The following is a 14,734-nucleotide window of genomic DNA, read 5'->3' on the forward strand; positions in this document are numbered from 1 at the left end:
GGTTGTAAGTAAAGATACGCAATGATGTGAAAAAAGACCCAGAAACCATAAAGAAGGGGCAGTCAGAAGGGAAGACCGCGGCATCTGAGATAAGTGACACGCTGGAGGGAATGAACAGGCGGGTTAGTCAGAACAGAGGGCCCACCCCGTGGCTGGGAAGGTGAGGGGGGACACACTCCCTGGCAGAGCAGCAAACAGAAAAGGTAATCAAACGAGGAGAGTATAAGGAACTCCCAGGGCAACATGCACTGTGACCACGTCTGAACGGTGGAAATGCCAGAAGGAGAAGAAAGCGAGCAAAGGGCTCAGGACCTTTGTGCAGGAACAATGGCTGAAAACGTCCCTAATCTGGTGGCGGAAAAGACACGCGCATCCAGGAAGAGCAGAGCATCGCACACCCGAGGGAACCCAAGAGGCCCACACCGGGACAGAGCAGCATTAAAGTGCCAAAGCTTAAAGACAAGGAGAAAATCTTAAAAGCCGCCAGCAAAAAGCTGTTACTTACCCACAAGGCAGCTCCCATTAGACGGTCGTCTGATTCTCAGCAGAAACATTACAGGCTGGAAGAAGCGGGCAAGAAATAGTCAAGATGATGAAAAGCACAGACCTCCATCCAAGGCTACTTTACCCAGCAAATCTATCGTTTAAAATTGGTGGAGAAATAAAGAGCATCTTCCCAGACAAGGAAAAGCTAAGGCAGTTTGTAAAAACCACCCCAATATTGCAACAGATATTAAAGGGCTTGCTTTAAGAAGAGGAAAAAAAAACCAGAAGGAAACAGTTAAAAAATAAAGTGGTCATAAATACATCTCTATCAATGATCACTTTAAATGTAATGGCTTAAACGCTCTCATTAAAAGACTCAGGGTTGCTGAGTGGCTAAGAAAACAAGACCCACACGTGTGCCGCCCCCAAGAGACCGGCCTCAGACTGAAAGGTGCACAGAGAGAGGAAGTGAGAAGAGAGGAAGTGAGAAGAGAGGAAGTGAGAAGGAGCGAGGAAGTGAGGGGCAGACAAAGGCATCCCACGCAAACGGGAGGGAAGCGAAGCTGGGGTAGCAGTGCTTCCATCTGACAACAGGCTTTGAAATCAGGCCACAGTGCGAGACAACAAAGGACACTAACTACACAATGATGCAGGGAACCGTCCAACAGGAGGACACAGCCCTTGTGGACACTGACGCACCCGACACAGAGCACCCAAGTGTGTGAAGCAAATCTGGGTGGACACAAAGGGAGAGGTCGACGGAAATACAGTCACACTCCAGGGTCTCAACACCCCATTGACATCCACGGATGAATCTCCCAGATGTAACATCCACAAGGAGACAGTGGCCTTAAGTGACCCATTTCACTGCTATCGAAAGAGTATTTTACTAATAAAGCAGCAGAATATACATTCTTTCCAAGCGCACATGGAATATTTTCTAGGATAAACCACATGTTAGGACACAAAACAAGTCTCAGTAAATTCGAGAAGATGAAATCACATCAAGCATCTTCTCTGACTACAGTGCTATGAAACCAGAAATCAATCACAAGAAAAAAACCTGAAAAGCATGTAAAGAGGTGGAAGCTAAATAACATGTTATTAAATATTGAATGGGTCAACAACGAGATCAAAGAAGAGATCAAACGATACCTTGAAACAAATGAAAATGAACCCACAACCAACCAACATCTGCGGGACGCGGGGAAGCAGTCCTAAGAGGGGAAACGCATAACACTACAGGCCTATCTTGAGAAATAAGAAAAAGCTCAAACAATCTAACTTTGCACTTAAAGGAACTTGAAAAAGAACAACAAACAAAGCCCAATGTGAGCAGAAGGAAGAAAATAATAAAGACCAAGCAGAAATAAATGAAATAGAGTCTAAAAAATAGATGCAAAATATCAACAAATCCCAGGGCTGGTTCTTTGAAAAGATGCACACAGTTCACCGAGAAAACAAGAGAGAAGACCGGACAGTTCACTGCGGGGCGAGGCAGGGCGCTGGGCCCCTCCCGCACCTCGCCAGTCTCCCCCAAGGTCAGCCAGGGACCTACCCCGTCCCCGGCCTTCCCGCTCCCTGGCCATCTTCCCCCTGCTAGGAGTAACCCTGCACCGTGGTGGAACCTCCTGGCCCTTCCAGAACCGGTTCAAACAGTGTCTTTCCTGGGACCCGTCCTCCACAAATCCTGCCAAGGCTGCTGCACGCACACAGCCTGCCACACACGCACACAGCCTGCACACACTCACACAGTCTGCACACACGCACACAGTCTGCACACACGCACACAGTCTGCACACACGCACACAGTCTGCACACACACACACAGCCTGCCGCGGGGCGCAGTCTCTCTCCTCCAGCCCCTGAGGCTCTCTGTGCTCCTGCCCAGGACTCCGGAACTCGGGGGCGGGCGGGGGGGGGGCCTCACCTCTAGATTCAGAGCTGGGTCTCCACCTGGGCAGGTAGCGAGTGCTCAATACATTTTACCAAAACATTTAAAAAGTAGGTAGGGGGCTCCTGGCCCTGGTTGTAAAACACACCCCCACATTTCTGCCCCAGACAGAGTAACACGTATAAAGAAAGCACACGGTCAATCAAACCCATGACGGTCCGCCCTGGCTGGTGTAGCTCAGTGGATGGAGCTCAGGCTGTGAACCAAAGCATTGCAGGTTCGATTCCCAGTCAGGGCACATGCCTGGGTTGCAGGCCACGGACCCCAGCAACCGCACATTGATGTTTCTCTCTCTCTCTCTTTCTCCCTCCCTTCCCTCTCTAAAATTAAATAAGTAAAATCTAAAAAAAAAAAAACCTATGACAGTCCATACTTTTCATTTTATACTCGTTGTATCTTAGTTTCTATTAAGTTTTGTGTTTTGTATTCCTACTTGGATATATATTTCAAACAATGTTTAAGTCAGTTACACTTTGTCTCAGCGTGATTATGTTTAACTGTAACGAACGTCACGTTTAATGAGTTCGAGTCAGCTGGAAACGCCAGCACAGGGAGCCCCCACGGGGCCCTGGGCCAGGCCCACCCCCGAGAGACAGACAAGAGGAAATAAAGCTACACTCACCCCCAGGGCTGAGGCTGAGAGAGAGCGGGATGCTGTTTACTGCTGTGACCGGGGACGGGCCGGCCCCTGGGTGGCTCCCGGACAGGAAGCAGTGACATCCTCTTGGCTGTCAAGGGGACAGCACTGCCCTTTACCCGGTGACTCTGTCGCAGGACATGGGTCAGAAACACAGAGCGCACTTCTCCGTGTGACCGTGGAGAACAGGAGTCTGCGTCTGTGGACCTGCCGCCACCCACACAGGGAACCCCCTCGGGTCTGGGGGAGGGTGACTGTCCATCTGCTCACGGAGAGCTCAGGTCGTGTCGGGAACTACTGGAGCAGCTTACCCGTGTTACCCGATGACCGAGCACCCTCAGTGCACACATAAACCCCTTCTCTGCTTGTTTTCCTGCAAATCTACAAGCTAGTTAGCTAATTAAAAATAAATGGAAACTTCCAGACCTGGAATAGAAAGGACTCCCCCCTCTAGCTGGGCGGTTTAAATGACATTGTGTAGAAGTCATTGCCTTCAAATGACATACTTTGCTATTCAACTGGAGAATTTCCATTATTCATCGGTTGACCTTTTTATTTCATTGTATGCTAATTAGCTGCATAATTTAATTATGCATACAGCTCTAATTGATGGCATTCAGGATGTCCAAATGACTCTATCAATCAGCAGGAACAAATTGTGATTATCACACGGTTTTGTTATGATTTACTCCAAATAAACAAGTATATCTCACGCAGTGTGTGGCTTTATTCCTAAAGAGAATCGAGATCTCGGAGTTATCCCATGAATTTTCATGAAGATTCAGACCTGTGCTGGTCACTCGGGCCTATGAACCCAGCGATTAAACAGGTGTTTGCACACGCTGCCGTCAACATTCTGTCTTCCCAATGCTCTCACTGTACTTCACCAAACCTTTGAAAACTTAGACGGCTCTGTCGTGTTTCTTTGATCAGCATCCACAAAGGGAAGTGAATTTGAGTTTTAGGGAATAGAGGAACTCTTTGTACCCATAAGGGTATCATTGCATTCCTTATTGCTTCATTTTTAATTTGCGTGTTTATTTTTAGTAAAATTATACTTGCCCAGAATTTAAAGAACCAATGCGTTTGCAAGGTACAGCAGCTCCTACAGGCAACCACCTTGTAATATTTTTATATTTACCTCTGTAAGCATAAATATTTTTAATTCCTAATTATTGATTTTCATTCTGTGACATTTATTTTTATTATAGAAGATGGTTGGTACCTCCCTCCCTCCTTTCCTCTCCCCTACCTTATCCTACCCTCCCCCACAATGCATTCCCTTTCTTCTTCTTCTTCTGTTTCCTTTCATTTTAAAAAAGATTTTATTTATTTACTTTTAGGGAGAGGGGAAGGGAGGGAGAAAGAGAGGGAGAGAAACATCAATGTGTGCTTGACCCCTACTGGGGACCTGGCCCACAACCCAAGCATGTGCCCTGCCTGGGAATCGAACTGGCGACCCTTTGGTTCGCAGGCGGATGCTCAGTCCACTGAGCCACACCAGCCAGGGCTCCCTCTCCTTCCTGTAACTTCACTTCGACCAACCCTGACTGTGTCCTTGTGGCAACACAACGACAATTCACCGCCCAGCCGTGCACATCACCGGGCCGCCTTCCGTTTTCCGACCGTCTCCCCTCCACCCCGGACAGACTTGGCGCCCTGTTCACGCAGCGCGGTGATGGGTGATTTCCTCTCGCCCTGGCATTCCGGCAGCTTCCTTTTGGACGATAAACGTCACCCAGAGACTTCGGACCTGGTCCCGTGTGGGCTGCTGCCCCTCTCGGCCAGCTGCACTGCTCGGGCGGCCCCTGGGTCTCCGGGCCGTGGCTGAGGCCCACCTCCCCCGGTTCTCTGATTGGTTCCCAGGCTCCCCCAGCCCCGTCCTCTTCCCTCGGGGCTCACTCGCTCGATGGGAGTGTGCACCCCCGCCCCGTGCACCCCCAGCATGAGCATTCAGGGTCCCACTGTGAGAGCTCACTGTCCCAGACTGTCCCTGCCGCGTCACCAGACTCACTGACTGCAGCTCTGTGGCTGACTCTCGTCAGCCATGGGTCTGCCTTCACACTGTGAAGGCATCCTCCCCATTTCTGCGGGCTCTCGCCGACGTCCCTGAGAACCTGGTGCTGTGTGCCGATTCAAGACTCAGACCTTCGGGGAGATACAACACTTACACACACACACACACACACACACACACCAGTCAAGAGACCCTCACAGCACTGAAGGTCAAACCGGCAGGAGCGAGAGGAAAACAGACAGTTTCACAGCAGCAGTTCCAAAGTCGGTGCCCTGCGTCAACGTTCAGCAGCAGCAGCAGCAGAAGGCCGAAGGCCAGCCAAGAAGCGGGAAGACAGCACTGGAGAACAAGCCCGCCTAAGGCCACGCTGGGGACCCTGCCCAGGGACGCACGGACGCACGGACACACAGACACAAGCCTCTCCAGGGCACACGGCGGAGCGCCCACCAGGAGGGATGCCTGGCCAGGCCGCAGAACAGTCCCAGTAAACCCAGGCAGACTGAGACACAAGCATCTTCCCTAACCTCAGCGGAATATACTGCGTTTGGTTGTTTGTTTTGTCTCCTGTAGCAAATTTTCAAATTAGTATCAATTTGGCGTGCTCTCAGGACAGCCCCCCCCCCCGCCCCTCTGGATCAACACTTGCGTGGCACAGCTCAACGGCCCTCATCGCACATTCAGTCTGTTTGCATCTGGGAATCTGAAGCGTTTGTTACTTTATTGGAGCCAAACTGGCGACAGTTGCCAGGAAGCAGGACCTCAACGAGCTGAGAGAATGCCGCGGAGAAGGGCAGTTTTGCTCCAGAACACACGGCAGTCAGAAGCGGAGGCACGAGGGGTTCCGTGAAGCCCACTGGGGGTGGGTCAGGGAGGCGGGAGGAAGCAAAGTGGGGAGACCTCTGTGGGATTGGATAGGAGGTAAAATGACAGACACATCTTTCGAGCGGTGGGTGCAGGGTAGTGACAGCCCACAGTGACCACGGCAACAGTAACAATGAGGGGAGTGGTGGTCCCCGCCCTCCACCGGTGCGGTGCCCGTGCTTTGAGGGGTCGCGAAAAAGGAAATCTGGCATCCCAGGGGTGTGGTATCGCAGGTGCAAAACCACAACAGACAGGCTCCCTGAAGGTCCACCTGAAGGTCAAGGCTGACCTTTGTTAGGGAAAGATACCAGCCTAGGACAAGACTACCGGCCACGACCCGCTTTCGGTCAGAAAGTTTTTAGCTTCAGACCCTCCTGCGTGATTACGTTCGGTCCCTGCGTCTGCAAGGCCGCCACACAGGCCCTGCTGAGCTGGTCAGTTTGGTGCGTGGCCGCTTTTCGCCCCCACCAGGTGCCCGGTGATGGGCCCGACACCAGCCTCCAGGCGGCTGTGAAGGTGCCGCCGTGAGGGCGGGTCAACGTAGGGTCACCTTGTCCAAGTTCGTGAACAACTCTAACACTCCTTAGACCTGCGGCGTCAGGTTTTACATCAGCCTCAGACGTTTCTCGGCCCTCGCCTTCTCGCTCTACCTGCCTTTCTTCCTTTCGGTCTTTTTAAGCAGATTGACTCTGCTCTGCGTTTGTAGATCACGTGATTTGGCTTCTGAATACCTGGCTGGTCTTTTTCTATAGCATGTTTTGCTTTAAAAATTCTTACTTTGAAAAATAAGCATTTTAGAACAGTTTTATATTTGCAAAGCAAATGAACTGATAGTCCCCAGTTTTCTAACCCTGACACCCAGTGTCGCCCCTGCTGGACCCCCAGGTTAGGGGGCCATTGTTACAACCAAAGAGCCGTCGCCGATAAACCCCTTATCGGAAGCTTACGACTTACTGCGAGTTCCTGCGTTTCAGTTCCCGTCCGTTTTCGGCAGCGGGGTCCCACCCGGGAGGGGACATCCTGCTGCACTGCCTAGACGGCCACTCGGGTTTCCCTCCTTGTCCGCGAGCTCCGCTCGGCCCGACGCTGCGGGAACCCGACGCCGTCTCACGACAGCCCTGGGGCTGTGGGCCTGGGGTGCACCGGTGGCAGAGGAAAAGGGCCGTTTTCACGGTGCCCTACACCACACTGTCACCGCGCGCGCAGCACCTGGGGCCCTGCTGCCCGCCGCCCCTCCTGGGCAGAACTGCAGAGGCCACGCTCTGCTGCTGAGGGAGAGGGGTCTTTACCCCCGGGCAGTCCCTTCGGCCCGTGGAGTCTGGCTCGAACCGCCTCAGCCTACCAATTAAGGCTAAACTCTGACACCTGAGTGCCCCTAGCGGTTCGCGTGAGCCGTCAGCTATCCCGCTCCTGCAGGGCTAGTGTGCACACGCTCAAACAGCACAGTCTGCAAAACGACGCAATTTTGGACGACGGGCAGGCTCCTGCCTCCGAGCCTGTTCCCTCTAGGACCCCCAAAGATAGCCCTGCCACCCCTCGGCCAGCCCAGCCCGACCCCAGGCTGCACCTGGAGCTCCCTCGCATCCAAAATACCGTCCACTGGACGACGCCGCTGCAGCACGACCCTCCGGGCGTCCTCGAGGAGGAAGAGCCGGGGTGCCAGGGAGGTCCCGGGGGCCGGAGAGAGACCACCCGGAGCCCGCGGCCCGCGAGCCGCGAGCCCGCCCTCTCCCTGTTCCCATTGGCTCTGCGGGCCTCGGCTTCTCAGCCAACCCCGTCCCAGGCCGCCCCGGGTCGCTGCGGCAAACTCCGCCCACCGCCGCTCCCTGCTGCCCCCCAGTGGTCGGAGCCAGTATCGTACATCCCTCTGTACCAACCCAACTCCCAGCCTCGGAGAGGTTGACCTTGACCACCTGCCGAGGCGGTGTTTCTGGGTCTCTCCACCGCGTGAGCGTTTCCCCAGCCTTCCCCACGCTGCTCTCCGTGGAAGGGAGTCCCGGTGCACCGCACACACCGCCGGGGGGTGGTAGGCTGCCCTCCTCCTGAGGGCGGCTGCCCCCTAGGTTACAGGAGATGCTCCCGTTGGCACGTGCACACGCGCCTAGGCGCACGGAGGCTCACGCTCTGTTCTCGCCCAGCGCTGCCTCATTCTGCCGCTGGAGTCGCTCCAGGCTGGGCCAGGGGAGGCTCTCTCGCTTGCCGCTCGCACACACTCCCACCGCGTCTTCTCCGCTCGTTCCTCTCCATTCGGGGGCCACCGCCCTGGGCTCTGGCACTACTCGTGGCTCCAGACCCCATCACCCCGGGCCCTGTCACCAACTCGGCCACGTGGCCAAGGGTCTGGAAAATGCTGGCGGAGACCCAGACTGGGCCCCGAGTGTTTAAGTGCGAAAGGGCATCTGTTCTTGTAAGCTCCCTCAGAAGGAAAAGTGTAGGTGCTGACTCGTGCACAGGCACACGCCCAGGAATACTTACCTACATCTATAACCACGCGCATCCCCAACACGGGGCCATGGCGACATGTCCAGCTCCAGCTCCTGACCATGCACGGGGGTCACCCCGGACTGTTCGCCTGGCTTGCCGGTAAATGCCTTCTGCCACAGTGAGAAGCCTTCAGCCATCTGCTGTCCACTCGCGTAACTGCTCCATCCCAGGACGCCTGGGGAGCACCGGCCGAACGGTTAACCTGTGCGGCCTTTGTTCACGGCGTTATCAACTCGGGTGCAGCTGTCCCTCCCGCCCTTAATCTGTCAGGTTTCGCTCACTCCACGACCGCCAGGGTCAGCACCTTCCCCCTCCTTCCCCCTCCTTCCGCAGCGAGGCTGGATCTTGTACTTGAAACAGTTCGATTCTGGTATTAAAGCCTGCGTTCCTTCCAGGGACTCCTTGGCCTTCTGGATGCCCTTCAAATATTTTACTTATTTATTTTCAGAGAGGAAGGGAGGGAGGGAGGAAGAGAGGGAGAGAAACATCAGTGTGTGGTTGCCTCCCATGCGTCCCCTACTGGGGACCTGGCCTGCAGCACGCTGGGCCTGTGCCCTGACTGGGAATGGAACCAGCGACCCCTTGCCTCCAAGGCTGGTGCTCAACCCACCGAGCCACACCAGCCAGGGCAGCCTTCTGGATGATTATAAGTTACATGCAATAAGCTTCGCTCTTTGGGCTGGGTTTTGAGAAACACGTAATATCCTTATCCACCTTTACGGAATCGTGCAGAAAGACTCCCAGCCCTTAAAACCCCGTCTTTCAATTATTTGTTGTCTGACCTGCTTCCCAAGCCCCAGGCCACCACGGATGATCTCATTATCTCTACAGTTTTCCGCTCCCAGAAGGCCATGTAGTCGGAATCATACAGAATGTACATTTTCAGGCTGGGTCGTTTTACTCAGCAACAAGCACAGAAGGTCTCTCCATGTCCCCTGACGGCCTGGCAGCTCCTTTCTGACTATCGCTGGGAATACACTCGTGTGCAAATGCACTGTAGACTGTTCGCTGTTCACACATGGAAGGGCATCGCCTGGCTGTCCGTGTGGCGAGGGTGAGTGAAGCTGATGTGAATACGAGTGTGCAACTGTGTGTGTGAGCAGAAGTTCGGGGCATGCCGGGGCCCGTGGCTACGCACAGTGAAAGTGATTATATTTGTAAAGCTGAACATCTGTCTTCCTGCGTGGCCGTACAACTTGGCACTCCCGCCAGCAGTGAACGAGAGTTTGCTCCATACCGTTGCCAGGATGGTGGTATTTCCCACGCTTTGCACTGTAGCCCTTTTTAGTAAGTGTGTAGTGATAGCTCACGGTTCATTCCATTTGCAGTTCCTTCATTTGAAAAAACTTCCACCATCCTTTTGCGTGCTTAGTTGTCACTTAGATGTCTGTTTTGAGGAGGTGTCTTTCCGGGCTTCTGCCCACTTTCTAATGGATTGATTGTTTTCTTACGGGTGAATCTCAAAACTTCTTTGTCTATTGGGTTAGACATCTTCTGTCCGATAAGCAGTTTGCAAGTATTTCCTCCCAGGACATGGATTCTCTTTGGATTCCTCTAACCACGCCTTTCACGGAGCTGAAGTTCTTACCTTTAATAAATTTTGCTTCTCACTCATCAAGCACTTGATCAATGCTCGTGCCCTCGCTCCGGTGGTTGGCCAGGTGGTGGTGGCTCCCTGCAGGTGAGCCCGGCGGGGCAGAAAGTTCCCAGATAAACACCCTACTTGCTTCATGATGCAGCTCCGGGCGGGATCTGATTCACAAAACACATCACTCACACAAACCCAGCACTAATATTGTCATGGAACAACCAAAAACTGCCCTTGAGAAATACACAGCTAGAGAAACCTAAAGTAGAAATGTTCAGGGAGCAAGTTCACGTTTATCCCCCCCCCCCCCATTACCAGCCTCTCACTCTGGTGACTTTTACTGTGATTTATAACAGTATTGCTGGTTTGACTTTGAACTCTGTGCGCCCAGAGCCACAAAGACAGGCATCCAAGTTGTTTCACCCACTGGAAAGTTCTTGCTAATATATGTACTTTTTGGATTCTAAAAGATATGTAGATATTTTTTTCCACACAGAATATGTAGAAACCAACCATCAGGTGAAGAGTATTTCCAAGGGCGCTGGGGACATGCAGAAAAAAGGAATCTTGAATGAACCGGTGGTTTAGTTTTAATTAGCAAGGTGAACTTTCATGTATCACACGCCCAGAGCAAAGGGACGGTTTGCTACAGCACAGGCCCGCCGCGGCTCACCTCCGAGGCGGGACGCTCTGCAGGCGGGTCGGGCGCAGGCTGAGAGGCATCTGATGGACGTCACCCCACTTACTGACGCCCTGCGGAGCTGAAGCCGGCTGGGCGCCCTGGCGCGGCCCCTGCGTGGCCTGGGCATTGCGGAGCTAGACAAAGGGGAAGCGGGGAGGCCCCGCGCACCCCACAGGGTGCCCTGAAACCCAGTGTGCCTGCTGGGTTATAGCTTCGACGTCGGTTTTCTTTGTTTTTGCGGGTTTGCTTCTGATTGAACTTGCGTCCTCAGGTGCGCGGAGATGGCCTGGCTAAGGAGTCTCTCCAGGGGCCGGCCGGAGCCTCTCCACGTCCCCGTCTGGCCTGAGGCGGAGCTTCAGCTGTTCCCGGACTCCGAGATACGTAGCCCCGGCGGTGGGAGTCCTCCTCTGCCCCCCTCGCTCACGGACCGTCTGGGCCGGGGGCAGAGCTGTGCGGGTCCGCAGGGCTGCGGCCGCTCATCCCCCAAAACTCCCAAACACGGTCTTGCCGAGCTGTCCGCGCTGAGATGACACATTTGTTCAGGACAGGCACTTTTAGGGGCTGCCACCGCGCATGCTTCTGGAAGGAATCGTTCGGGTTTGAAAGCGGCTCCCTCGAAGGCGAAGGCGCAGTCCCGGGCCCAGCAGGGGCCTCCTGGAAGAAGGGCCGTTGCTCTCACCTGGTTCCGGTTCTGCGTCAGCGCAGGAGCCGGTTCTGCCAGCAAACGCTGGGTTTGCCGACCCTCCCGCGGGCCAGCCCGCACATCCGGTCACATCCCGAGTCCAGCCTCCGGCCCAGTCTCAGGCCGCGCTCGCCTCGCGCACCGGTGGGCGTCCCGGGCTGCACCGTCTTCCCCACGTCCAAACACCGCCGTCTGCGCGGCAGGTGGCGGCGGCGCCCTCCTGTCTCCGTCCGCAGTTGTCACCGCAAGCCTCGGAAGGAGAGCTTCTGCAGCGTGTCCTCCTGCACGGGGACCTGGTGCCAGGTCTTTCGCGTGCTCACGCGTCTTCCCGGTGCCCGAGGTCCCCCCCGGAATCGCTCCTTCCGTGGCCGGAGAGCCCGCACTGGTCTTGCTCGGCGGCCACGTCTCTGTTGGCAACAGTTGCTGCTTTCCTGCGGTCCGGCAGCGCGCTGCGCTCCCCGCGGACGCTGTTGCACGGCGCGGAGTTGCAGGTGACGCTTCCCGCGGCAGGGCCCCTGCTGGCGGCTCCGGGCCGCAGCCGTCTCTGCCGAGCCGAGCGGCCCTTCCCTGAGGCTCGCATCTCACCGCCCGGGGCCCTAAGCACGACGAACAAAACCCGCGCCTTCGCGAAATGATCTTGAAGATGCAACAAAGAAGATCCGGCCACGCAGAATGCCGAAGAGGGGCACAGAGGCCACCCCCCAAAACTTCATCCGTGACATGCCTACTCGCTAAAAAAATAAAGTTAGTAACGTTAAACACTATGAAAAACTTACGGAGACAAATGCTTCCTGTCCCATGCTTATCACACCGTATCGCCACGATGCTGTGATATGTTTTTGCACACTTTTGCTAAACTTCGGGAATATAAACATTCTGAGAAGAAAATGACCCAGACTCCAATGGTTATTTTTCTTTTGAATTTTACTATAAGTAAAGTTGTAAAGCTTAGATTAGTTTAAAGTGCATATTACTATTTCTATGTGACAAGTAAAATTACAATCTTCCCTTTAAAAATATATGTGTGGGGGTGTGTCTACTGATCAGAGCTTTCCATGTACTGCAAGAAGTTGAAATTCCTATTTCTGTATTGTATCATAATTTTCTTTACAGGGTGAGAAAATAAGTCCACAGCAATGATTATAATTATAGTGGATTATGTTTTATAATATCCACGTCCTTATGGAGATAACTTCAAAAGGATAAACATCAAAGAAAATGATAGCTTAAAATTTCACAATAGAATGCCATAGAAACATTAACCAATGCAAATGAATAGTTTTGGAAATGTCTAATTAGGCAAATACCTAAAATATAAACTAGTTAATCGTCCAGAACAAGCTTAATTGTCCATTTCAGTTTAAGACCAATTAGCTATGGATAATTTAACAATAGTTGTAACCATATGTAAAATTCCAAACTAGATATTAGAAGATAAACTGTCATTCCATTTGTCTATGATTTTTTTTCTGAATTTAATACTGGTAGAAAAGAAATAATGCAGCTCAATTTTCCAAGTACATCTTTATGAAAACTGAGTGAGCTTGTTGGGGTGACTTTGGTTAATAAAACTGTACAGATTTCAGGCGCACAAGCCTGTAACACGCCGCCTGTAACCCTGCACAGTGTGCTCACCGCCCAAAGCCCAGTTTCCTCCCGGCACCACTTAGCTGCCCGGGCACCACGCCCCCCCCCGCCCCACCCCCTTCCCTCTGGTAAAAGCACCGTGTGGTTACCCACGACTACACGTTTTTTTCTTTTCTCAGCCCCTCACCCTTCCTACCTGGCCCCCCCAACCCCCTCCCGCCTGGCAGCTGCCAGCCAGGTCTCTCCAGCCAGGCCTCTGCTGCTGTTTGGTTTGTTAGACCGGTTTGTTCATTAGATCGCACATATAAGGGGAACCGTGTGGCATTTGTCTCTCTCTGACGGGCGCACTGCACTCAGCATAGCGACATTTGCTCATTTCAATCCATGGTTTGTCTATTTGTCAGGCACTCGAAATCCAATGAAAATGGAAATCCTTTCACGGCACAGGCCACCCTGCCATGGCCTCTGTCAGCGAGACGGGTAGACGTCTGATGCCTTCCCTGTGAATGTGGAATGCTCTCACCTCCGTGCCGGCTGGCCCCTCTGCAGAGAGAAGTAATTTACGCATGCAAATCTCTGCTCTTCATCCCGGTTCACGAGGGGGGCGGGGGGGTGGGGAGTGGTGGTGAGCACCTTTAACTTCGCCTCGGCTGTGATTGGCCCTGGGGGCCTCTTCAGGGGGTGGGTTTCCGGAGTGTTAGCATAGAATAAAGCAGAGTCCACATTAATGAGCATGGCCGTATTTCGAAAAATTATGGAACAAAAAAGTCACATCTAAAAGGAAAATGGGATGCTGTCTAGCCCAGGAGGCACCAAATATTGTGGTAGCGGAACATTTAAATAAAGTTAAATCTTCCAAACGTGATAGGAGACTGGTACCTGCCACTCACACACACACACACACACACACACAGAGGCACGCGCGAGTGTGTGCGAAGGAGTGTGACGTACAGACGTTCTTCTGCATGAGGAGGGCACAGCGCATCGTTAGCAGGGGAGATATCACTCCTCAGTAAGGACTTTGTTGGTGACTTGCGACAAAATGAAGCACCCTGAGCTTTACTGCACGTAACTGATGGCCAGGTTCCGCACACACAGCTGTTGCGTGACCTCCACCACCCCTCTGAGCGTCCCGCCCTGCCCCGTCTCAGGGAGGAAATGCCCACCCGAGCCTGCGTGTGGTTCTCACAACCCACCTCCCCCACCCCCGCCCCCCACTGCTCAGAGCTGGGACTGACCGCCTGTGAAACGAGGCCAACCAGGGCGCATCTCTTGCCGTCGCAAAGGACTTGGAGGGAGGGAGAATCAGGGACGAGAGCCTCCCGGGCTCACAAGTCCCGGGGCTGGGCGGTCAGTGCCTCCCGCCCGGGGAAGCCGGAGAGCCGGAACCCGGCACGCGGAAGGAGGGGCGGAGACGACGAGGGCATGAAGATGGAGGCCCGAGGGGTCAGGTCCGTTCTGAGGAACAGTGTGTCCTTCCCTCTCTGTGGTTCTCCGTTCCTTTTCTTTTTTAAGCTTATTTGAGTTGGGCTCTGCCACCCACACTCTTACACATCCAGAAACCCTGACACGTGTCCCCAGGGCAGGAGCCAGAAGCCACAGCTCCTGGGTGGGGGGGGACCACAGAACTAGAACTGGTTCCCACTTTGTTCCTCCAGGTGGGAGGCGGCGGCTCCGCTGTCTGCTTAACGCGCGGAATCTGAGGGAGACAAGGTGCTCGTACGGCCGCAGCTCAGCGCGGAGAACGAAGAGGCTG

General features: G+C 53.8%; 1 protein-coding gene across 1 annotated transcript; it reads left to right on the forward strand.

Annotated features, from left to right (window-relative positions):
• Positions 1-4,986: 4,986 nt before the first annotated feature.
• Positions 4,987-7,858, forward strand: LOC123807453 (extensin-like). Its single transcript, XM_045821270.1, has 3 exons — positions 4,987-5,043; positions 6,427-6,479; positions 7,372-7,858. The coding sequence occupies exons 1-3, from the start codon at positions 4,987-4,989 to the stop codon at positions 7,856-7,858; spliced, it is 597 nt and encodes a 198-aa protein (XP_045677226.1).
• Positions 7,859-14,734: the final 6,876 nt, after the last annotated feature.

This window comes from Phyllostomus hastatus, unplaced genomic scaffold (genome assembly GCF_019186645.2).
Source record: "Phyllostomus hastatus isolate PE091 unplaced genomic scaffold, TTU_PhHast_1.1 phas_scaffold_46, whole genome shotgun sequence".
In the NCBI taxonomy this organism is placed as follows: Eukaryota; Metazoa; Chordata; class Mammalia; order Chiroptera; family Phyllostomidae; genus Phyllostomus; species Phyllostomus hastatus.

Bases quoted from the DNA above. Each gene is read 5' to 3' on its own strand.
- LOC123807453 (XM_045821270.1), top strand. From the start codon at position 4,987: ATGGGAGTGTGCACCCCCGCCCCGTGCACCCCCAGCATGAGCATTCAG. The intron at 5,044-6,426 runs GTGAGAGCTCAC...CGCCCCCACCAG, and splicing joins TGAGCATTCAGGGTCCCACT to GTGCCCGGTGATGGGCCCGA. The intron at 6,480-7,371 runs GTGAGGGCGGGT...CCGCTCCTGCAG, and splicing joins GCGGCTGTGAAGGTGCCGCC to GGCTAGTGTGCACACGCTCA.